The sequence below is a fragment of the Brachyhypopomus gauderio genome, chromosome 19 (genome assembly GCF_052324685.1).
Source record: "Brachyhypopomus gauderio isolate BG-103 chromosome 19, BGAUD_0.2, whole genome shotgun sequence".
NCBI lineage: Eukaryota > Metazoa > Chordata > Actinopteri > Gymnotiformes > Hypopomidae > Brachyhypopomus > Brachyhypopomus gauderio.
The window spans coordinates 7918840-7943122 of NC_135229.1; the positions used below are offsets into that span (position 1 = coordinate 7918840).

The 24283-nt window shown below is 41.7% G+C and overlaps 2 protein-coding genes across 3 annotated transcripts in view; one reads left to right on the forward strand and one right to left on the reverse strand.

Moving 5' to 3' along the window:
• LOC143483362 (rho guanine nucleotide exchange factor 28) overlaps positions 1–14009 on the reverse strand; it is a 24512-nt gene extending 10503 nt beyond the window's left edge. The window contains exons 1-18 of the mRNA XM_076982199.1: positions 13858–14009; positions 9861–9993; positions 9255–9539; positions 8543–8711; positions 8162–8363; positions 6918–6981; positions 6124–6241; positions 5030–5076; positions 4788–4888; positions 4579–4645; positions 4359–4413; positions 4074–4146; positions 3851–3893; positions 3699–3745; positions 3576–3612; positions 1988–2051; positions 1682–1785; positions 322–429 (exon numbers count right to left, since the gene is read on the reverse strand). Coding sequence (XP_076838314.1) covers positions 322–429; positions 1682–1785; positions 1988–2051; positions 3576–3612; positions 3699–3745; positions 3851–3893; positions 4074–4146; positions 4359–4413; positions 4579–4645; positions 4788–4888; positions 5030–5076; positions 6124–6241; positions 6918–6981; positions 8162–8363; positions 8543–8711; positions 9255–9539; positions 9861–9993; positions 13858–13944 — 1804 coding nt within the window. The 5' untranslated portion in view covers positions 13945–14009. The remainder of the gene's footprint in view (positions 1–321; positions 430–1681; positions 1786–1987; positions 2052–3575; positions 3613–3698; positions 3746–3850; positions 3894–4073; positions 4147–4358; positions 4414–4578; positions 4646–4787; positions 4889–5029; positions 5077–6123; positions 6242–6917; positions 6982–8161; positions 8364–8542; positions 8712–9254; positions 9540–9860; positions 9994–13857) is intronic.
• On the forward strand, positions 13141–24225 carry nr2f6a (nuclear receptor subfamily 2, group F, member 6a). Of its 2 annotated transcripts, none has more exons than XM_076981118.1 (6): positions 13141–13275; positions 16349–16459; positions 16639–17194; positions 17575–17669; positions 18186–18755; positions 21053–24225. In XM_076981118.1, exons 3-6 carry the CDS (start codon positions 16926–16928, stop codon positions 21325–21327), a joined length of 1209 nt encoding a protein of 402 aa, XP_076837233.1. In that variant the 5' UTR covers positions 13141–13275; positions 16349–16459; positions 16639–16925; the 3' UTR covers positions 21328–24225. The 2 variants fall into 2 exon arrangements, with proteins under 2 accessions (XP_076837233.1, XP_076837234.1); XM_076981119.1 differs by having other exon boundaries at positions 18189–18755.
• Positions 24226–24283: the final 58 nt, after the last annotated feature.

The window sequence follows — 24283 nt, forward strand, 5'->3', positions numbered from 1 at the left end:
TGGTTTGTTTTACGTGTTCCTTAAAACTATGTCTAATCCTAGAATTTGTGCTGGTTTTGTTTCTGTTTTGGATTACACTAAAGATATGACCCTGGACTGTGCCAATGACTCCATTTTTGGATGTGCCCATAATAAATATTGCTCTTCTCAGCAAGTGTTCTCCTCACTATCTGTCCACGATGCCACCCACGTCACACATGACATCTATGTCCATGATATCTGTGTTACATCACAATTCAATAATACTGATATATTATTCAGAGATAATTAAGGTCCAAAGTGTCCGGCAGCATTATGTTGGGTGAAACCAAGTTAACTGACCATAAATGACTTCCTGTCTCTTGACTTCCTGCGTGTCCAGAGTGTCAGCAAACTGTGTGTCCACAACAACTCTCCATGAATCTGCTGAGTAATCGAGTGGTGCAGGCACTACAGAATTACACAAGCATTATGGCAAAACATTATTTGAATATTCACATATTTACTTAAACTATCAAATACACATTTGGAAAAAACTGTGAAAAAAAAGAGTCTTTGTTAGTTCACAATGCAATGCAGGGTCAATGCAGCTAGCTATCAGGAGATTTTGGAGTGCATCTGCTGAAAAGCTTTATGGAGATGAAGATTTCATTTTTCAGCACGACCTGGCACCTGCTCACAATGCCAAAACCACTGGTAAATGGTTTACTGACCATGGTATTACTGTGCTCAATTGGCCTGCCAACTCTCCTGACCTCAACCCCATAGAGAATCTGTGGGATATTGTGAAGAGAAAGATGCAAGACCCAACACTCTGGATGAGTTTAAGGCTGCTATCGAAGCATCCTGAGCCTCCATAACACCTCAGCAGTGCCACAGGCTGATTGCCTCCATGCCACGCAGCATTGAAGCAGTCATTTCTGCAAAAGGATTCCCGACCAAGTATTGAGTGCATAACTGAACATAATAATTTGAAGGTTGACTTTTTTTAAATTAAAAACACTTTTCTTTTATTAGTCGGATGAAATATGCAAATTTTTTGGGATTTTTGTTTTTTCTTAACTTTTTTGCCAAAATCATCAATATTAAACCAATAAAAGGCTTGAACTACTTGTTGTGTGTAATGTGTAATGAATCTAGAATATATGAAAGTCTAATGTTTATCAGTACATTACATAAAATAATGAACTTTATCACAATATGCTAATTTTTTTAGAAGGACCTGTATGTTATATCCTTACTGTCATGGTAGGCCGGTCTCCCAGCACAGGAGAGACCCCCACAGCACCTCGTGTCACCACTAGGTGTCTCCCTCGCTCACAGTCACCCACATTCTGACACGCCCCCTCATTATTTATTGTACACCTGTTGCTCGTTACCTCTGCCATTTAAAGCCTCTCAGGTTCCATTGTCCAGTGCTGAGTACTCTTACCTGCTCCCAAGATGTGAGGTCTTCATCCCTGCCCTGCATGACGTTACTAAGGACTGTAATAGTGCTTCCTGTGCATTTCTGCGCTATTTGTGCTGTGCTTAGCCCTGTAATCTTCTGGGGCTTTTCTGTTATGTTTTCTGTTGGACATTAAATACGTAAATGTCTCTTTTTGCCTCCTGCTGTTCAATGTCATCACACTTACAGTTCGTCAAATACTGCATTTCACAGATACCGATTGTGCATTTGTGACCAAATATATGATCCCCTCACCTGAGCTTTGGGCCAGTCTGGAGGTTCTAGAAGTGTCTCCAATCAGAGACCATGTTTTCCTCATAGCGATCAGTTGACCACACCCCTCACTGTTACTTCGCCTCCTACAGCAAATATACAAACATTTGAGATAGTTTGCCCTATTCATGAAAAAGTATAGGACTCATGCACACACACATACTCATGGTGGTAGTTTAGATCTGTGATCTGTAAGCCCTAACTGATCCTGTAACACCTCATTCTGCAGGTGATGGGCATATAATCTCTCAAACACACACACACACACACACACACACACACACACACCTATGGGGCCCAAAGTTGTTGTGACTGCTGACAAGCAGAGCTGGAGAGCTGTGGCTTGATGAACCTGAGAAAGAGAGCATATATCACCACATGATGATGTCACAATGATCGAGCAAATTCCTACACCCCATTGGTCGCCAGGCTTACACGACTGTCCTATCAGCTGCATAGTTAGAAAGCAATTTGGGGGGAACCGAAGCGACATCCTGTTCTCTTCCCTGGCCAACTCAGCTCCATAAAAACCTTTTCCTTTACTCTCTCACCTCCTTTTCCCCTTCCCTCTCCTCAGGACGTGAGTCAGCTGGGCTACAGCAGACAAAGGAAGGGAGATGACGAACTACAGGGAAGCAGACACGTCCACTCGGACAGCCGGGATCATTTCAGGCCACTATGTGTCTGTGGTGCAGAACTCTACTATGAAATTACAGAGCCAAACACTAAACCAAGCACAGCCAATGTAGGCCATTTTAACCTCATGGCATTATTTACTTTCAGAGGGACAGAAGGCAACTCCAAGAATGTGCTCTTGACCAGCTGCAGTGTTTGTAGAATATGTGAAACATTGCATATTTGCATTATCGCTGCTGTTTATTTACGAAGGAAAAGAATGCAGTGCTTATATGGAAACTGGCCTGGCTTTTCGACTTCACTGGAAAGCTGTGAGTTGAAGCTGAAGAGGAGATTGTACAGACATTGTACCACTCCCACCTCGTTACTGCATCACGCCGCCACAACACGACACATCTGTCAGACATAGTAAATGTCCAACCGGTTCCATAATGCAGAAGTCCCGATTGCCAAAGCCCAACACACGACACACTTCACTGTTGTTCCATAAAGAGCAACTGCTTTAAAAAGCAGCATTGCTGAAGTCACGGACACACACACACATACACACGTAAACGTAATCGTTCTATACAGTGTGAGACTACATGTTGCTACATGAAGTTTGTTTTACACAAACATACGCACACTACTTTGTGCTTAAAACATAAATGTGATCAGACTGAGTAAAACTAACAGACATGTTTAACTAAATCATGGCCTGTAATTGTTCACTTAGTGTGGTCTGTTTGGACTGTTCTCTATCAGGAGAGACTACATATGATGTTATGGTGGCTTCCTGTGCTGTATCTGTGTTTACAGTATGACGTGCTTGATGTTTACTGTCATATGTTAGCAAACAACTGAAAAGGAAGCCTTAATATATGCAGTGGTCTCATTCTAAAGGGATTTTCTTGTTTCTTGATTGTTACTGAAAAAGGGGAAATCTGTATTTTTTGGAAAATACATAACAATTATATGTGAAATTAAGCAACATATGTGAAATTAAGCAATATTGTACTTAAGCCCTGATCAAAAGTGTTATTGTGAAATTATATAAAAATGAGGTGGCACTTCCTATTAGCAATATTTTGGCTACTTATAACACCAGGTTAGGGCGGAGTAAAGTCTATAACATCAGGTTAGGGTGGAGTAAGGTCTATAACACCACGTTGGAGTAGGGTAGAGTGACGTCTGTGAGCATCACTTGGCATCTGACTAAAGACACAAGGTTATAATGGAGCAATGTGTTGGCCGCACTCACAACGTAGGATAGAACAACTGGTTGTCTTCAGAGGAACCTGATGAGAATAAAAAATAAACAAATAAGAAAAACTTAATAATGACAGTAGTGAGATATGTTCAGATTTCAAATCTATCTACTCACCTTACAGTACACAGGAGCCATGTCACCACAGGTCTTGTGAGTAGAATCTGTTAAAATAAAACAAAGATTATTGCATCACACACACACACACACACACACACACACACCATGTACACACATTCACATAATGTATCTTCAACAAGTCCACTTGCTTGTGCATTGCTGACATTCCTCCCTTAAGGTGGTGTGGTACACCTGGCAAGGTGGAGAAAAACAATGTTCAGGTGAGCAGAGCAGGTGTCGGATGGAGCCCCAACAAACAGATCTTCTCAATGTTATTATACACAGTAACAGTTTTGTGGAGGTCTTGTCATAGGAAGAGTTTACAGTAAGGCAGGGTAAATTAGGCTTTTATGAAAAAAGCAAGAAGCTCACTTTGTTTTGGATCTTGGTGTTCACCAGCTGTCTCCTCAAGAGGCCAAGACGCTCACTGGGGTTCTCCGCTTCTCTGTTAGATGAAATTATGAATTAATCTTTCCCCACCTCTGCAGTTACTTATTCATCATTATTATTCTTACTGAAATATGTGACAAACTATCATTTGGATCATATGTGTGTGTGTGTGTGTGTGTGTGTGTGTGTGTGTGTGTGTGTACACCTGTGTTTGTCTGTGTGTCTATTTAGGTTTACTGTATGTGTGTATTAGAGATAAATCAATACCTTTCATTGATTTCATTGATTATAATGGTTTCTTTATGACCAAGTGGAGAAAACTCTAAAAATGAAAACATAATTAATTATTTTAACTGAAACGGAAAAGCTAACAATAAAAAAAATACAAAATTAGAAAAATACAACAAAGCAGTCATCAAGTTTGGGAGCCCATGGAAAATTTAAAGGTGTAAAACACACACACACACACACACACACACACACACACCTGTTGCACTGTAGACCAGCATTCCCGGTTGGCTACTGGAAGGTGAGTCAGTCTCAGAGCAAAGTTCCTGGGTGCAAAATGTCACTTAACATTACAGCATGTTTTATCACTACAAAGAAAGGTTTTCTTCTTTTTAGTAAAGGGATATTCTCAAATGTTTATTATTCTTATAATTCTTTCATTTTTATAAATAATACTGTTCCTGTTACCTGTTCCTCCCCTGCAAGTGTGTCTCCCACATGGGTTTCTAGGATTTCACTGAATCCTGTGGGAGAGCTGACCGTTAAATTAGACTGACTATCTGATCCACCTATTAAAAAAGAAAAATACATGGCAAGTTTCTATTTTAAAAGGTCCACTCTTAGGTTAAATTAAACTGAATTAAATGGATTAAATCTTGATTTAAGTAATGATTCATATAAAAATCTAGATGTAAATTGGAAAAATTTACCAGAGTTTATAGATAGCAGAAGTTCCTCATCTTCATCCGCACTTGAACTGTTAAACCACTCCTGACAAGAAATATTAGCTAAAAATTATGCTAAACACAATAAAAACTGATTAACAATTTCAGTAATGAAGTGTAGAATTGGCACTGAATATAAACTCAATGTTATAACTCAATGTTAAACTGATACATTCCAACACAAATGCTATTACTGTCATACTGACCATAATATTAACATTCAAAAAAAAAAAAATTTAAGGCAATTTTATCGCACCACTTTTGACCAATTAAAAAAAATTGTAACATTCAAGTTACAGTGATCTCTCCTGGAAAACACTCCAAGGATTCAATGTAATCAGAATGAAATCAATGAATTAGAAGCTCTCATTGTGTTCATGGTGTACTAAAGCACCATCTTAATGTCATTTGTATGTTACATTTGGGCTATAAACAGGCTATATTTTTGCATATTTGTCTTTCTGAAAATGTGTTTTTGAACACATGGGCAGGGGCAGTTTCCTATTAGACAAGAGACTACAAGAGAATGTACACCAATTTTCAAAGTTGTTACAGATTTGGAAAATATCAAACAAAACACAACATTATCTATCTTAAAGGTCCTTGGCTGTGTCTAACAATAGCTGTGAGTATGGCTGCATGTGAGCTGGTCTATTCCCCTGAGTGGTCTTTGGTTTCAGAAGTGGCAGAATGGTTTCAGGGTCTTGGTCACGGTCAAGTTAAGGCTTCAGTTTCATGCCCATGCAGATCTCTCCATATCTGAAAACTTCAAAACTGTAGGTCTTTACCATCAGGAAACCTGGTGGAAATATTTCTTGTAATGAATGATACAAATATGTGGCTACAGTCTATATCATTATACATTATTTCAGTGTTGGAACTCATGTTTACATTTTTTTGTTAGACATGTTTTTTATTTGATTATCAGATGACTTTCTAATGAGATCTTCATTGGTAGTATCTCAGTTTTGGTAACGCTTGAACATTGGTTGGAATTTCAAGAAATCTCAAAAGAATTTTTCACCAGAAAAGAGCAATAACTGCTCAACACAGAAGTGCTTTTCAGGAAGGAGAGTCACTGAGTCATTCCCTGAAACTCAGAGATGAAAGACAAGAAAGATGAAACCAAACCTAGAACATCCATATTTCCACTTACACTGTATGGTACAACATCACGTGTCGAATCATGTGGTTCATCTAGATTGAAGACAGAGTGTAATTTATACAGTGGAAAAACAAATCACAATGATTTATACAAAAGTGCTACTCTGTGATCAGGACTGTACCCATTTTGATCTGAATCTGTGAATCTTATGTAAACATGAAACAAGAACTTACAGCCTGTCTTATTATTCAAGAAGAGTTTGAGTCTGATGATATTATGGATAGCACTTTTTGAACCACAAAGTAAATATAATGACAACTGATATAATCTGAACATTGCTGATACAGCAAATTCACAATTGTATGATTAAATAGTCTTAATTATTATTATTCTTTCTTTATGTTTATACCATACTAAACTTCAAACAAGGAGTCAGACTGTATATAGTCATCATCACTGCATAATCTATACTATAATCTATTGATACCAATTACATCAAAATGTCACAAAAAATTGTCACAAAAAGAATGAAAATTGGCTATGTACAACACAGATATAAGTCTCAGTATGTAAGTGAATTGTCCATTGGTATAAATGGTTTACATTTTTGATATTAGCATTAACAAAGTGTTAATAAACAAAAAGTAATTCTAGGCACTGGTAATCAACAAGAATTTCTGCATATAGTAGTTTTGATGTTTCAAATCAGAAATGTATGCCCACTGCAATAATAGTCTCTGATACGAACTTTAAATTTAAAGCACAAACCTAAAGATGTTTCTAAAGTGTCCTGGTCTGGCCTGTTCCCTCTACTGGCACAGAGTTCTTCAATCTGAGCATACACACACACACACACACACACACACACACACACACACACACACACACACACAGAGTGAGGGAGCAGGACCTAGGGTTGAACATCACCTGCTGATGTGTTACTTAAAATGATTTTGCATAGTAATTGTAATACAGTGAAGTCCATAAAAGCTCAAAGTCCAAGACATCAAATGAATACACATCACGTCTTATTGGTTGCTGTGTTGAGAAACAGAATTAACCATGCAGTAACATGGATTGTTTCCACCTCTGGAAGCTACTGACAACTAGCAACACTACTGACGTTTGGTCTCATAATGGTCTCAAAATCAATGGAGCTGCCATAAATGTATTTTATTTACCTATTAATGGGTTTCAAATGGGAAGATCGGTTGTCGGTAGATCATGCCTTATAATAGTGAAAAATGAAATATTCACTATTTTGAGTGCTGCTAGTAATGTCTGGGATTTCATTGCACTTGTTAATTTCAGTTAGTGTCAGTTTAGTATTTAGTATTTTTCATCCTAAGCTTAAATCAATTCCTGGCTAAACAGCTATATAGCACAATGTTTTTCTTATGTTTGACATTTTATGTAATGTCATTTTTTACATTTAGGTATTTTTAGTCCTAATCCATCATTACAATCCGAAAGCAGCTACCATCATCCACAGTGTACAAAGTGAGGATGTGTACATTGTTAAGTAACCTGGTTACACTTTTATATGATCATCATAATAGTAATGGCTTGATAAATTGTATACCATTAATTCAACTTTATTAAAAATGTAGAAAAACAAAGTTAAAATACATTGCCTATTCTTCATCTCATCTCACAGCATCAGTATCAGTGTTGGCATTATAGGTTAGAATCATATAGAATCCATACATTACAGTTAGGCTTGTAATCTTAAAACACAGTGACATTTAATTTGTTACTAAGGCCAACTTTAGTCACTTGTCTATGAAATTTTAAAAGTTATTTGGAAATAAGCAGGCTACAGACCTGCTGGCCAATTCACTCTCACTTTTAACTCCAAACCCCTGAGAGCTTAAACACTGACACACTCCCTGATCAGTGTAGATTTGTTATCATCAAAATCAGTATTTCTAGATAATTGCACTTTGCATACACATTGTACAGCCAAGTGTATGCATTACTGAATATTCCTAACTTTCTAAATTTCCCCTTACCTTGCGTAGTAGGGACGAGTCCCTCAGACAGTCTCTTAGCACTAAGATGGTTGACTGAATATGTTGAATGGAATATGCACAGTCGGATACGCACACTGACAGTGACATGACTCCAAACGAGTGGGTGTACTTCAGGAGATGAGAACGATCTATCCACACCTGAGAAAGTCCTGCCAAGGGTGTAGCCAGTGGATTAGGGGGACTAGGACAGACAGGAAAGTGAAGGAAAGAGAACGCATGGACATATAGCAGAGTTAAGTCCCATAGAGCATTCTGGTGAAGCTATTCATGCTTATTATGGATTTTTGAAGAATCAAGATGATTATTATTAAATGACTGATAGAAAAGTCATGTAAGAAAGAGAGAATAAAAACATCCTACTGGGTGAGAAGCCTTAATATATCGTGCTGATTGGTCTGCCAGGCAAGTTCTAGGGGTGTGTCTCCTTCTTGATTGGGTGAGTTTATGACCATCAGAGCACCGGGCTGACAGAGGAGAAACTCTAAGACATGTACAAAACCCAACCTCACACAAAGATGCAGCAGAGATTCTACATGAAGAGAGAGAGAGAGAGAGAGAGAGAGAGAGAGAGAGAGAGAGAGAGAGAGAGAGAGAGAGAGAGAGAGAGAGAGAGAGAGAGAGAGAAGAAACAGAAATGAGAAATTAACACACCTGTATATTACACAGGAACTCTACCTCTCTCTATCTATAAATACATCCTTCAATCACAAACATTGTAATTAGAGCATCCTCTCCTGCCTCTGGTTACTGTGGTGACCTAATCCAATTACAATACTGAGTTTAGAATTCCGCTGCTCATTTCCGGACATTTGTGTCATTTGGATGTGAAGCAGAATCCAGAAAAAATCAGATCACATACATCAGATTACACACACACACACCAAATTACACACAACCACGCACACACACACACACACACACACACGAACACACACACACACACGCACACCAGAGGAATATAATTGGGTTCATATGCACACGTACACACACCCAGACAGACAGACAGACACACACACACACACACACACACACACACACACACACACACACACACACACACACACACACACACCTTGTGCTGGCTTGCTGAGTAGATCATAAGGAGTTTGTAGATTTGCTAGAGCAAGTGTAACACTATGATCCATTTGTATTCGGGTGCTGCTGTCACTCAAACCATACTGACGAATCAGATCTCTGTATTCAGTTGTGCTGAGGCAGTTGCTATGGGTTACCAGGTACTCAGCCAGTTCCTGTGCAGCATCTTCCACATACGTCAGAAATGACATGCCCACATACTTCACCACACCCTCCATATGGATGTATGCTTTTACACACACTGTCTCCGGTTGGTTATGGCCTATGTGCATGCACAAATACACACACACACACACACACACACATTTATTCATTCATTACCCATATGACAGAGGCGATATATTGTAGGTGAATAATTTTCATTTTACTTCACTTCACTATCAAATTGGTTGAACATACATAGTCAATCAATAAAATAACATTCCAGAAATAATATTCTAAATTTTTGGAACAATCAACAGCAAAAAATATTCTTGTTTTTTAAGGCTACACTAATAATCCAGGAAACAATGTTTGTCATGGGTTTGTCATGTCAACAGACAACAGAGAAAGACAAACGGGAGATGAGGAATAAAAATGTTACCTGGAGCAATGAAGTACACGATGGAGTGAAGTTTAGTTGGGAGAACATGAAGAAGACTGGAGCCCTCTACAACCACAAAAACCTCCTCAGCCTCCATTACTGAGGGCAGCAAAGCGAACACTCTTGTCTGACCCTGACGTATACAAAAACATTAACAGTACACACACGAACACACACACACACACACACACACACACACACACACACATTTTTACTCACATAGAGGGGTACTTCTTTTCTGCTTAGCTCCATGTTTGCAGTAGCACCTGAAGCTTTGCAATTCTTAAAAGTAAGAGTAAAATATGCAAATGCGAGGTCCCTGTTTTCTCTCAGAAGCTGGACATCCAGGAGACATAGAAGGTGAGTGACTAACAGGACACACAGTGGGAAAGACTGAAAGTGAAAAGGAGGGCGAGAGACAGACCGGGTGATGGAGGTGTGTGTGGGGGGGGTGCACTACAGAGGTCGGGAGGGGGAACACAAGGCAAAGGAGGAGGTCCAGAGAAGAGGAGGAAAAGACACATGGAATATTAAAACAAATATCTACACATAAAGAGGGAATGAATAAGCATTCACTAAAAGTTATGAATGAAAAAGCTTTAAACCTTAATGGTTTGTGTATTTACAGCCAAGTGGCATAAGAACCATATCCTAGTTAAACACATATACATTAGAAAACATACAATACTATCCACAAAGGCTTTGCAGCTTGGCTAACATGAAGACGTTTAGTGTTAGTAGACTCTGTGACTTTGGGATTGGAAAGTGAATGAATTACATGACGATTACAGCCTGAGCATAATTTGCAAACCAAATCCCTCAATTTCTTATCTTCCTAAACCCTTCCTAAACCAGTTTATCACAGTCCTATTACTCTTGAGTATGTAGTTTTGGAAGGTTGCTGAACTAAAGGACTGACTTCTTCAATGGGCTGAACAAAGAATATACAATGGACAGAAAAAAGATCACAAACTTTCTGTTTAAGTTGTTGTAGTAGGATAAATAAGTATATAGTTGTAGCTGTGTATTCTCTTTGCATAGATATCTATGACTATTTTGAGACCAACAAAAATCTAAACAAAATACAAGAATAAAATGATCAAATAACAAATACTATTACATTTTATTTATTTATTTATTTACTTATTACATACTATAAAATATACATTATAAAATATGCAGGTGCTCAAATATGCAGCTTTCTACATCAAGTGCACAAATCCTGGAGGTTTTCAAATCCTATAGACCATTTTATTTTAAGCAACACTTTGTTATAAATATCTGAGATGGTTGTAGAGCATCAAACCCTCTTGTTTCCATATAATAGTAACCATCCTTTAAACACCAGCTACATCATGTCATCGTGTACATTTTCAGCATCCCCCAAGTGAAGACTCATGTTCCAGCACAATGCAAATTAGTGAATGATCATTACAGTGGTGAAGATGTGCTCATATGCCTTAAGGACTTAATGACCTGTTGCAATGACCTCAGACATGAAGAGGTTTGAGTGGCTGGTCATGGCCTACATCAAGATCTCCATCTCATCACCCCCACCAATATTCCTAAAGCAGAATTGCTCCACTGAGGATGCCATAATGTGTCGTTCATCTGACCTAATCTCACCTCTGGAACGGACACTTATGTTACAATGCTGTTCATAAACTTCATTCAACATTAAACACAATCATACCTTAGAATCATAGCCAAATGTATGCAGCTCTTCTCTCTGCATCTTGTTTCTTGGCTTTAAGACCAACAGGACACAGACTGCCAGGGCTAGAATAGGTCATCTTGCTCTAACATTAGAGCCCCCTAGAGCTGTGTGCTGTCCTGTAAGAGCTAGATTGGCCCAGGGTTGGGGGTTGTCCTGTAATGCTGGAGCCCAGCAGGACAGGGGACTGTCCTGTAAACATCGACACCTTCCAGGGCTGTGTGCCGAGCCCTCCGCCAGACTCACCTCCGACTTCGTCATCAAACCTCAAAGGAATAATTTCTTCAGGTTTGTTGATGACACTACAGTTGTGGGGCACATCAGTAACATTGAGGAGCTGAAACAGCTGGAATCCTAGTGTCCAATTATCTCGCTCTCGGTGGCAGTAAGCACCACACACCCCTCTTCACATCAGTGGTACTACAGTGGAAACTACAGTGCACAAAGATCACAGACCTTTCAAAGTCCCTATTCCCTCTTGGCGAAGAAAGCTCAACAGTGCGTGTGCAGTAGAGGTGAGTGTTAGAAGTCTCAGCATCAGTGACAACCATCTTCTAGAACATTCTGAAGCATCACCGTCTGGTGTGGAAGCGACTTGACTCAGACAGGAAACTGCTGCAGTGGATGTTGAAAACAATGCAGAGCATTTCTGGGTCTTGTTCTGCTGCCAGCATGGATATGCCAACTTACACCAAGTTGTGTAAACGGAAGGCCTGTAGTATCAGGAAGGATATTTCACACCCCTCATGCAGACTGTTTACAACTCTGTCCTGTCTGGATGATTTCCCCCTGTAGGTAGCCAGACTGCTGAACAAATCTTCCAAACTTGTGCCGTCAAACTGAACTGCTTCCTCACCCTATTTTTACATCTATTGTACTACTGTAAACAGTTATATTACTCCTGTCTCCTGCACTCCTGGCAGGGTTAATTCTGCTATGGTTAGGGTCTATTAGTATCTATCAACATGCACAATACTCAATCAACATGTCATCCTCCCATCATCAGCCTGCCGTCTTGGGTCTAGAATATGGTCCTGTGATTAATATATAACAGATACGTGTAAATAACTATACAAAACACAATACTATAGACGATCATTAAATGTAGAGTTGCGTCCTAGAGAGACTACACGTTGTTATAACACATCGGGGATGAGAAGGAATGACACTTACGTTGACTTACAATTTTTCACCGTGATATACTCGTATCAGCTCAATATAATTACAGTACTACAATACCATATCAACATTGCTGTTGATGGCTCAACTCCCAAATAATCTCTTGGCAGAACCTGACCAGTGATAAATGAGTAGAGCTTGGCTTAGTCTGCACGTCTACACCTTATGGACGACAGAAGATTGTCCAGGGACACATGGCGTTTCGGACCGAGGTCCTCCATCAACTGTGAACAAATAGTTAGATATTTAGTGTCTTTTTAGTCGTTTTTCCTTTTATAGCCAATTTTTCTTTAACGATCTCCTCTTTCAGATTATTGTATATTGTATATATTATATTGTATACTATTTTCACTGCCCACACCACACTCCCCCCTCCCCATATATTAGTTTGTACTTTGGGCTTCTCACCTCCAGGCCACCGTAGCGACGATCCACTTCCCTTCTAGGCACGCGAGCAGGCGCGAGCGCGCTACGCTGGTGTCGTTTGCTTGTTGAGCGCCGCTCTAATTTCAGCCTTCGCAGGTAAGCGCGAGAAACGCACCAAAATTACCATTTTTTGTCGCGAAACGCACGTTTTCGTGTTCGGAACCGCGAGTTTAGGGTCGTCTAAACTTCACAATAGCGTTTACCTTCTGCTCGTGTCGCTCCGCTGGTTAGGCCGCGCTGGGCTGTTATTTTACAAAGGGACGGAGGAGCTGGCTGGACTCACACCGGCCACGCCGCCTTTAACTCACACCAATATTAATATCAATATCAGTTAGTCGAGTCGATTTTTGGTCGATTTTAATAACAATTAACTGTCTTGAGAGATTCAGAGTGACTTTTTTTGTGCCAGTCAGGGGAGGACCACACTTCCTCCAGGTCATTTTCTCATCCAGTTGATGGTTTTCGTGTGCAGGCGGTCGGACACAGTTGGGTTTGGACCGCAGGTCCGCCGTGATCCGCCGTGTGACACTCGTGGCTGTTCGTGATCTAGCACGCTGACCCGGTTAAGAAACGGTGCAGTAAAGGACGGGATCTGCTCTCACTTCACTTCTGGAATTCTCGCACTGTCGTTAGCCAGCCGGATTTGGTACTGATGGACTCGGAGGCTGCTTCGCTTACCGATTCGGTTCGTAAAATGCACCGAACCGGAGGTCCAGTGCAGGAGAAACTAGGAGAGGAGGCATTTGCAACGATTAACCTTTCCATTTTGCACCTTCACGACTGCCTCTTGTGGGCGTGTGACCGTTGTCGTTTGAGGTCATGGTCCTGTTTTGCACATTCGGATTATAGCTATAAAACTAGTGCAAGCAGCCAGAATGCCTTTGTTTAAAAAAGCACTATCCATTTAAATAATATGTATAAAAATACAATGTGCTCCTGAACATATTAAAATAATATATAGCTTGCTTAGAAGCATTAAACAACGGATCAATAAACTTGTCCTGCTTATACTAAATGCAAAAGCACCATGCCCACCCGGCGCATGTCCGTTTCTTAGCCAAACATACCCTATAAAACGCACATTGGGAGACTTTGACCCGTGCTAAACCGGTTTCACACACTGTTGTATTCTAAAACGTGTCACCTAAAAATTCACATGGCATCGCAAGCGCGAGCTTGTTTATGAGCGTTGCGGCTGCAGGCGCAGCAGGCAACAACAGGATGAAGCTGTCTCCTCCTGAGCACGCCACACGTTTATTTTGGAGTAATGCAGTGCAGATTTTCAGTGACTTTTACAAACCTTTATCTCCTAAAGCTGTAATGGGTTATTTTCTACACTGGTAGGGAGTTATAGTGACCGTGGAGATTAAGTTTATCAAGGATATATTATTCAGAGTAATGTAGTAATATGCAGATGCTGAAATTGCATTTCATTTACACTTGCTTTAAATGTGGTCAGAATGTGTTTCTGACCACTTCACAGTGTGGGTTGAGAGATCTGATCGTAATCTGATCACAGTACACCTTTGATGCATGTTTGTAACCGGGTGTCGTGTCCAGATGGCCAAATTAAATCTTAATATTAATGTAAAGTGTTATCAGACTTATAGAAAAAAGTATGTTTTGGTGCCCCCAAAATCCGCATGAGTGCAAAAATCCATTGATTTCTGCACGACTTTTTAGGTAGTAAAAGCTACAGGATCCTTTATCAGTGTTTGCCAAAGCACAGTCAGTATGCAGTAATCTCATTCTCTTTGTCGTCTATGCCTTAATGGGATAGATGGCCAGCTGTTGTACTAGTAACAGTAACACAACTGTCCAGGGACTGTATATAGTCAAGTCAATGTTATTTATTTAGCGCTTTTTGCACCATATGTTGTCACAATAGAAAGCATGGAAAATGTAGTGACCAGATGCCATTTCATTTGCATATTTATGTGAGGCATGTTCTGGTCTTTGCCCTGCTCACACTAAATTCACGAATAGCCTAAAATCTCTAAGTCACATTGATGATTTGAAGGGCCTGAGGTGTGACAGGACCTGCATGAGAAGAACCTATTTCCCTGTACAAAATACACTCTGCTTTAAATATATATGGACACTTCTCCTTATTGAGTTCTGCTGTTTTAACCAGTCCCGTTGCTGACGGGTGTATAAAATGCCATGCAGTCTCCGTAGCATTGGCAGAATGAGTTTATCAAAGTGAAATCTGTCCTGATAAAGCTTTGTCAGTTAGCTGTAAGTGCTACTATTGTGAAAGGGAGGTAGATCACTTCCAAGCTCTCGTAGTCGGGCCACTAGTGGTTGTGTTTATAAACCGCTGCTCTTTTGCATCACCCTCCGCACAGTTCCGATCTCCTGGAAGCAACATCAGCACAAGAACTGTGTCAGGAACTTCGTAAAATGGCCTTCAGAGGTTGAGCGTTTGCACATAAGCCTAAGCCTAAGATCACCAAGCAGGAACTAGGCGTCAGTGGGAGTGCTGAACTCTGGACTCCAGAGCATTGGCAATATGTCCTTTAGAGTCTTAAATCACATTTCACTGTCTGGCAGTCTAATGGAGCTCCATATTAACATCCATGGCTTTGGAATGAGATGTCCAGCAAGGTCGTATAGATGTGATGGTCAAGTGTCCACATACTTATGACCATATAGTGTTACAGTAGGTTTGTTAAGAGAGTAATTACAGTTATGCTTTCCCTGGCATATGTCTCGAGAGGACATGGGTGGTAGATTGTCTGGTCAGCAGGGAAGAGTGGGGATTAGAATGGTTGTCAGGAATCCAGACTGCTGTATATAACCTATTAGGGCTATTCTGTTGTTCATGCAGAAAATGTGAAAATTTGTTCCTACTGTGGCTGGTAGATTGGTGGTTTTAAATAAATTATCCAGCAGTGAGACTGCAGGAAATCATTATTCTGTATGTTATTTGGGCAGTCACTGAGTCCACAGGGCTGAACTCTGCTGAGAATTAGGCCGAAAATGAACCTGCATAGCTAAAAGGGACATGCCAGTGTCCCTGTTTAAAAGCAGATTAAAAGCCTAAGCTTTGGCCAATTTCACCCGCACTTCTATTAAATGCCTTTAGCTAGAATGGGGAAAACCAAACGAATTCGCCTTCTTTTTATGTATTTTCCATGTAAATTCTCTTTTGTGTTTTTACTGTTAGGTTGGTTTGCTAGACCTGGATGGATGGATCCACGACATTTCAGACAAGCCAAAGGTTAAAAGTCTAGGCTGTATGAGACGACACTGGGAAGTCTGATTTATGGACTTAAATGTAAGCCTCTTCTTTATATGCACGCATGTCTAGCTGTGTCCATATACTTACTCACGGGGTGCGGCCAAATACAATTAAACGAATTGGTGTGATTTGGGCGTGCTCTAGGATTATGACTGCTGCTCTCTCAATAGGTAAAATAAGCTCGATCTTACTGAGTGTTTTTTTTTTGATTGCAGGTCGTGTTCTCTGGAGTACAGCTGAAAGCTAAAAGTATGTAAATATGAGCAAAGGTCAGAAAGATCACACATGCGCAGCCTTTTCCAGTCAAAACAACTGACTGACCGGCTGGTTCAGGATCCTGAACGCAGCCTGTGTGTCAGACCGTGGACCGTTTCCCAGGTCTAGATGCCTACGGAAGATCAGGAGTACCGTACACCAAAGGCGCCGTTGATCAAGCTGTATCGCCTGTCCTGACGGTGCGGTTCGTGCATATTCCCTCCGTGGCCGCGTTGAGAGCCAAGCGATGGCCATGGTGAGAGGGGGATGGGGAGATCCCAACGGGAATACTAATGGCCTCGGGGACAAGGGCTACCTTAGGGGCGACGAGGACGACGGGTCACCGCAGGGTGGCGGCAGCGACATAGAAGCTGGAGAAGACGACAAAGGCTGCGTGGTGGACTGCGTGGTGTGTGGCGATAAATCTAGCGGGAAGCACTATGGCGTGTTCACGTGCGAGGGATGCAAGAGCTTCTTTAAGAGGAGCGTACGACGCAACCTGACCTATACTTGCAGGTAACGGATACGTTTCCCCATCCGAGACTAATCATGGACAAACAAGATTATCGAGTCTTTTTGCAAGGCGGGGTGTTAAATAGAGAATTATAGCAGTACCTTCATATCTAAAACAGTCTGTGTTAAACTTTAAATCTTCTGTGGAACTCGACACAAATGAAAATTGTAGTGCTGTAGTTCAGCTATTGAAGTGCAGTAGTTCACCTAGCTAAGTAGCACAAAAATGAGGCTCACATTTACAACGTGATGATGATTTATCGCTGTAATTCTGGAGATAATCAAATTTTACTTCCTCAATACTGCTAGTATCGACATGTTCTGATTCCATTTTGTTCCATTTTGTTTCCGTTTTGATTTATGCCCGTTGTTCTGATTTCCAGGTCTAACCGGGATTGCCAGATCGACCAACATCACCGCAACCAGTGCCAGTACTGCCGGTTAAAGAAGTGCTTCCGGGTGGGGATGCGTAAAGAGGGTGTGTCTTCATCTCAGCAGATATCCGACACCAGCCATTTCCCCTAGAACAAAGTGTACTGTGTGCACATACAGCCAGAAGTCTGGGGGCGGGGTTAAATAAGTTCACTACACCCCATGAACTCGTAGTATCCGGTATCTGATACCACAATCTTCACCAAAGTATGGTCCAAAAATGACTGACTAAACATTCTGAACTGAATAATAAAACCAACAATGTGAAGCTTGAAGGTATCCCATCCCGGTTGATAAATTTTCAAAGCGTGATCCATATTTTCGTTGACGTTAACAGGGTTGGTGCTAAAGTTAGTTGAATTTGTTCTATGCGTGATGTAGTTTACGTAACATTTAGCTTAAATTAGTTCGGAAGTTTTGAACTTGATATAGAAGAGTTTTTTTTTTTGTTTTTTCACATGCTTATGAGGCGCATCATTTTCTTATGAAACTTCCCTCTGTGCTGTTGCCAAACACTGTTCTGGCCCCAACTTTCACAGCCACTCTTCCTTTCCTCCTGCAGCAGTTCAGCGCGGTCGAATCCCCCCGTCGCACGCTGGCCTCAGCCCGTCCACCACGCCGGTCGGCGGCGGCGTCATCGGGGCGGTGAGCGAGTTCTACAACGGGCAGCCGGTGTCGGAGCTCATCTCGCAGCTCCTGCAGGCCGAGCCGTACCCCAACAGCCGGTACAGCCACCAGTACGGCCAGCAGGGCACCAGCGGGGGCGGCGGGGGGGGCGGCATGGGCATCGACAGCATCTGCGAGCTGGCCGCCAGACTCCTGTTCAGCATCATCGAGTGGTCCCGGAGCATCCCCTACTTCCCCGAGCTGCCCGTGCCCGAGCAGGTGGCCCTGCTGCGGCTCAGCTGGAGCGAACTGTTCATCCTCAACGCCGCGCAGTCCGGCCTGCCGCTCCACACGGCGCCGCTGCTGGCCGCCGCCGGCTTCCACTCCTCCCCCATGTCGGCGGAGCGCGTGGTGTCCTTCATGGACCAGGTCCGCATATTCCAGGACCAGGTGGAGAAGCTGAACCGCCTACAGGTGGACTCGGCGGAGTACAGCTGCCTCAAGGCCATCGCACTCTTCTCGCCAGGTGAGCATTGACGTTGTGGTGTTTTATCTGAGGTGATCGAACAGAACGCGTTGCTGGGAGTGAAACGAAATGAGGTGTTGCGATACGATTCAACGAGGTGTTTCCTAGCAGACTAGCCGAGAAGAGCCGCTTCTCGCTCGCCCGACTCCCCGACACTGCTGTACTGTAAACGTACTTGCGTGAGGAGGCTCGACTAGAGGTCATTTCATTGAGACGCGACGAACATTTGCCGATGTGCGTCTGAGGGGGACTGAGATGACTGAGAGTTCAAGGCGTTTCCCTGGCCTCCAGATTCCCCGCATCGTAATCCGATCGTACGTCTGTGAGCTATGCTGGAACAAGAAGTCCAATGCATGGCAGCTCTGGATCACAGCTTGCAGAATTTGCAGCTCACATACCACAGAGTCCATGACATGGTGGACACTCAGGACTAGATGTATACTGGGCGAGTGGGCATAATGTATTGGCTCAACATTGTACACTTGGTGCCAGAGTGTTTTCTGGACTTAACATGAATCCTCAAAATGAAGTGAGGTTTAGGAGCATTTCAATAGAGAACAAATAGGCTTTGTGAGATAAGGACAAATATAATGGCGTTCCACAGAAGTACAACGTACGTGCTCATTTGAGTATTCTGTGAAGAGTTGTGCCTTGGCACAGTAAATAAACTATCTCCATGCCGTTGTCCATGAGGACAATTAGGTTAACGGCATAGTCCAAAATGTAGCCCATGTGACAGAATAACAGCTGTATGCTAAAGTATGGCTACATGTCTGAGGCTGTATGCCTTTCCAAAGGACTGAAGCAGTAACTCTAGTCACTGGGATATACTAAGCCACATTGGTTTACATTTTGAGCGTATTGAGCGGACTGCTTCAAGACTTACAAGTACTCCATCGACAATTGTAATTAGTAAATTGTAAGAACTATTAATTGATTAAACATTTGGAGCAAACATGACTTTGCAAGCCACCACTTTTGATGCAGAACAGAACCTGTCACTGGGCCTATCACAGTTTCCCCGCTGTGTACTCTATAGAGTCAAAGCACTGCACTATGTGATTTAGTTGTGTCTGTATGGGCTGGGGAATGATTAGGTTTGGAGATGCCTGTCTATTTTGTAGTCAGAGAATAAAATGGCACCCTGCAGGTTTTGTTGAATAGACTAATTGTACACCATCATAGAATGAGGACAGCTGTGGTGAATGTACTGCATTCTTATATTTGAGGCACTGTGGCTTTTAAATGACATCTGGGTTATATTCACAGTGCAGAGTAGTGGTTTTAGAGATCTTTCACACAGCTTTGTTCAGTATTTCTTAAAGATAGCAGACAACCTCGGTGTTCGATGGTATGGCATTGCATCTGCTCCTAGAAAAGAAGCTTCTCCTCTCAACTCAATGTGGGGCAACACACGCGTGGATGTTTCTGGAGCTCCATGCTGGCTGTGTTCATCTCGACTGTAATGACTGTCACTCACATGAGGGAAAGCAGGGTGTTTGCTCTCTTCACTTCAGTTTCATGTTAACTAGGTCACTTGATCTTCTGTTTAGAAACATCTGTGAGGGCTTTTACATCGATTTAAACAAAATAAAGCAGATTCAATTTCTCTGGATTTGTTATGAACACATTCGAAACCCACTGAGTGCTTAAAAATTGGCTAACCCTTCTTACAAGCTGTCTTGTAATGAAATAATCAAATAAAAGCCAGGCCTTTTTCACCAGGGCCTTTCCATTCCTGCTCATTTACTTGGGCTTACTTTTGATGTCCCATAAATTAATAGAACTTTACATGTAAATAAACAAAAATACCAAATGTATGTAGTTCTTTAAATTGGTGGTTTAAATTTACAGGCTGTGACAAAGCCATTGTGTGGTTTGGTCACGTACTACATGAGACATGTAGATATGTGTTTATGCCACAGCTCCTATTTGGAAATACAGAACACTGCCCTAGAGACTAAATAATGTCTCAAGGACTTTTAATTTGAAGGCTATGTCTTTCGTCATTCCTAGACGAATGATTGCCTCCCGATTAGAGAAATTCCATTGACGATTGTGTAACAAACGCTATGCTAAAGACGTCAGTACGGGAAAAATTATGTCTGGCTACCTTCTCGTTTTTTTTATGAATCTTTTGAACTTTATTTGAACCGGCCTCCTGCAACAGCTGAACGACTTCACCATTATTTCTGACCTGTCATTCGCCCCCTCTCTAACTGTGTGTGTGTGTGTGTGTGTGTGTGTGTGTGTGTGTGTGTGTGTGTGTGTGTGTGTGTGTGTGTGTGCGCTCACAGATGCGTGCGGCCTGACGGACCCAGCTCACGTGGAGAGCTTGCAGGAGAAGGTGCAGGTGGCGTTGACGGAGTACGAGCGGGTGCAGTACCCGGGTCACCCCCAACGCTTCGGCCGCCTGCTGCTGCGCCTGCCGGCCCTGCGGGCGGTGCCCGCCAGCCTCATCTCCCAGCTCTTCTTCATGCGGCTGGTGGGGAAGACTCCCATCGAAACACTCATCCGAGACATGCAGCTCTCCGGCAGCTCCATCAGCTGGCCCTACGCAACGGGGCAGTAGATCTCTTCGCCGTTAACGGAGCCTCCGCCCGTCTGCGCGCCCGACCCTGGCCTTGTTTCTTCGTCCGTCGCAGTATTGCGTTCATCCCTTCACACGACGTTGGCTGCGCCGTCATCCACTGCAATAAATCACACTACTGCTATGTTGGTCCTCTAATGTCCTCCAACGTGAGGCACAAGCTGGAAATGTTGACGTAAGTGTAGGCTGGGGAAGTCCCATCCTCCTCCCTACGCTGCCCCCCCCCCCCCCCCCCCCAACACACTTAGACACGGTAGTGGCATGGTGGTGCTGATCCGAATGTGTAAGACAGCCGTCTTGCTGAAGTTTTTGCTATAGATGGGACCGATCTGATACAATTCCGGTATCGGGGCCGATATTGACGTAATTTAAAGTATCGGATATCGGGCGAATGCAATCGTTCCATTTTCCAGTCCGCATATTGAGCTGGACAGTAAACGCACCGTAACGTTAACACGAAAGGCACCAGTGATCCGGCTTCCACAGTTTACCTTCAACCCCCAGCAGCTTCAGTCTGCAGCTGGCTGAAAAATGTCTGTGATAATAAACTAAAGAGCCCTTATATCGGTATTGGTAGTGGCCGTTATATATCGGATCGGAACTGAAAAACACTGGATCGGCCCATCACTAGTTTTTACTAGGCGGAGAAGCATCCGACACCCAATAATATTCCACCAGCAGTGATTAATAGTGTTTGTGGATGACCACCAGAGCTTGTGCATGGCAAGAGAGTCTCTAATTGTATGTACAATTGTATTGTACAATGTGTTTCTCAGAAAAGAAATTTACCAAAGTGGGTGGTGAATGTAAATTTGATCACATCAGTACGGCACTTGAGTAACCATGAAACCCCCATCCATGGCCCTTGGTATTACCAGTATTCGTGTTCTGTTGAGACAATACTGCTCTTTTGGCGAAATGAGTGCAGTGTTTTTATTTGTTGATATATATGAAGAGCACCACACTTGCAGTATTTAAACTTGAGCAGATTGATGAAACAACTGTTTCTACACTTTGACGTACCTATAATGGTAAGAACGAAGACTTGTACTTTTGCATAGGGCTAATATTTCAATGTTTAAAATCAGTAATGACTTCAGTAATTTCATTCACCTGCATAAGGCTAATACAGACAGATTAACTGTCCATATGTCTTTAAAGAGAGGAAAGTACTAAAACACAAACCTGTTTTGGTGTTTTGAGAGCACTGGGATTATTATTTTTTTTACTGCATTGTACATTTATTTATGTCATATCTTTAAACATCTAGATGTGCAGAAAAACATTTCACTTACATTTAAATTATACATTTGTTAACCATCAGCCAAATTCGTGTTGTATGTTTGTGTCCTACTATTAAGTTAGCATCGCACTAGTCTTTATAAAGTATGTGAAATATTCTTTTGAATTGGACAAACATCAGAATTGAGTGTTTCTATGCACAGACTACATTTTAAAATGATTCGGAGGAAGTGAATGTCCCTTTCATTCAAAACGTTTCTTTCACATACATATATGCAGTAGTGTGAATTATTTCAGCTTTAGCATGTCTGTTTCCCCTTTATCTTTGCTAGTTAGTGAGCTGGGAGTTTTTCATATATGTTAACCAAAAATACCTCTTGTCCATAGAGACACGAAAGAACCATCAACTGGGTCCGTTTAAAATGCAGCACGTTGGATGCTTTACTTTAACCCCTAGAGGAGGGGGCTGTCCACGCTCATCTGCAGTTCTATTATGCATTTTGCAGAACCTTTTTCATTATGTTCAGAGTAAAAAAATAAAAATATTTAAAATGGAAAAAAAAAAGTTCAAAAGTCGAGTCAAAATAATCTTTTCATTCTGCTTGTGTGTGTTTTCCGACGTGGCCATATGAAGGCGTTTGGGTCCTGTGGGTGTGAGTGAATAGCTGCGCTCATGAGCCAACGGCTCCTCGTCTTTACCTCATTTGCGCCAACATCACCAGATTGTCACCATGGATTTTGCACTTCTGCATGTTTGATTGAGCATGCTAGTGGTGGACTGGCCACGAGGTGCTAGAGCTCACTAAAATAGCGCTATAACTCATGAATACATAAACACGGACCCTCATTAAATATTACATTCAGTTGTAACATCTGAGTCAGAGAACTTTGGCTGTGCTTTAATCCGGCTGTAGCTGAATTGCTTCTAAAATGCCACTCCCTCTTTTGGATTAAACTAATACTCTTTCTACATTTCTGCTTAGACGGGCATACAATTCCAGTTATTTGACAGACCTTTCTATGATTTAACTTCATATCACTGGACAGAATCTTTGTCTACATGCCAGTCCCAGAGCGTTCTCACCAGAGCTCATGTGGAAACCTCTGTGAAGGTTTGATTACAGGGCACTGAGTTGTAAATATATGAGAGAATCTGGTTTCTTGTTGACAAAGGACGGTCCATCTTCACTCTACTGAAAAGAACATCTTGTCCAAATGCTTAAGTTTTAGGAGCATCTTTGGTTATGGGGTCATCAGTGCTTGAGTGACAGTCCAAATATACTAACCCAAGTTAAGACCACCATTTCTCTACTTGGTTCAGTGGAATGTTTGCTGTAAACATTCAAACTGACCATAATAATAAACCATACAACTAATTTTAAGTCACGTGTTCATTTATTGCAGCTGCTTAACAACCTCTGCACAAGTCACAGAATCCAACTCTTGCTTCTTCTTTTTTTTTGTTCTAACTTTTCTAGCCTTGTACTTTTGAATGAGTAAATTTACCTCAGTCTGCACCAAGGCATTGGAACACGATGTGTAATCCACATACGTCAATATTTCTGGTTTCATTTTAACTTTTGTCTTTCTAAATTCTTATGTATAGTTGTTTAAATAAAACTAGTTTTGAAAAAGGTGCATTTGTGAATTTTGCTTCATATCTTCCAAAAAGGGGAGTAAATGTTGAATTTCCTAA

What these genes read in the sequence shown, in the direction of transcription:
- nr2f6a (XM_076981118.1), top strand. Translation starts at nt 16,926, where the DNA reads ATGGCCATGGTGAGAGGGGGATGGGGAGATCCCAACGGGAATACTAAT. An exon ending in GGTGGGGATGCGTAAAGAGG is followed by an intron (nt 17,670 to 18,185) that starts GTGTGTCTTCAT and finishes TTCCTCCTGCAG; the next exon opens with CAGTTCAGCGCGGTCGAATC. An exon ending in CATCGCACTCTTCTCGCCAG is followed by an intron (nt 18,756 to 21,052) that starts GTGAGCATTGAC and finishes GTGCGCTCACAG; the next exon opens with ATGCGTGCGGCCTGACGGAC.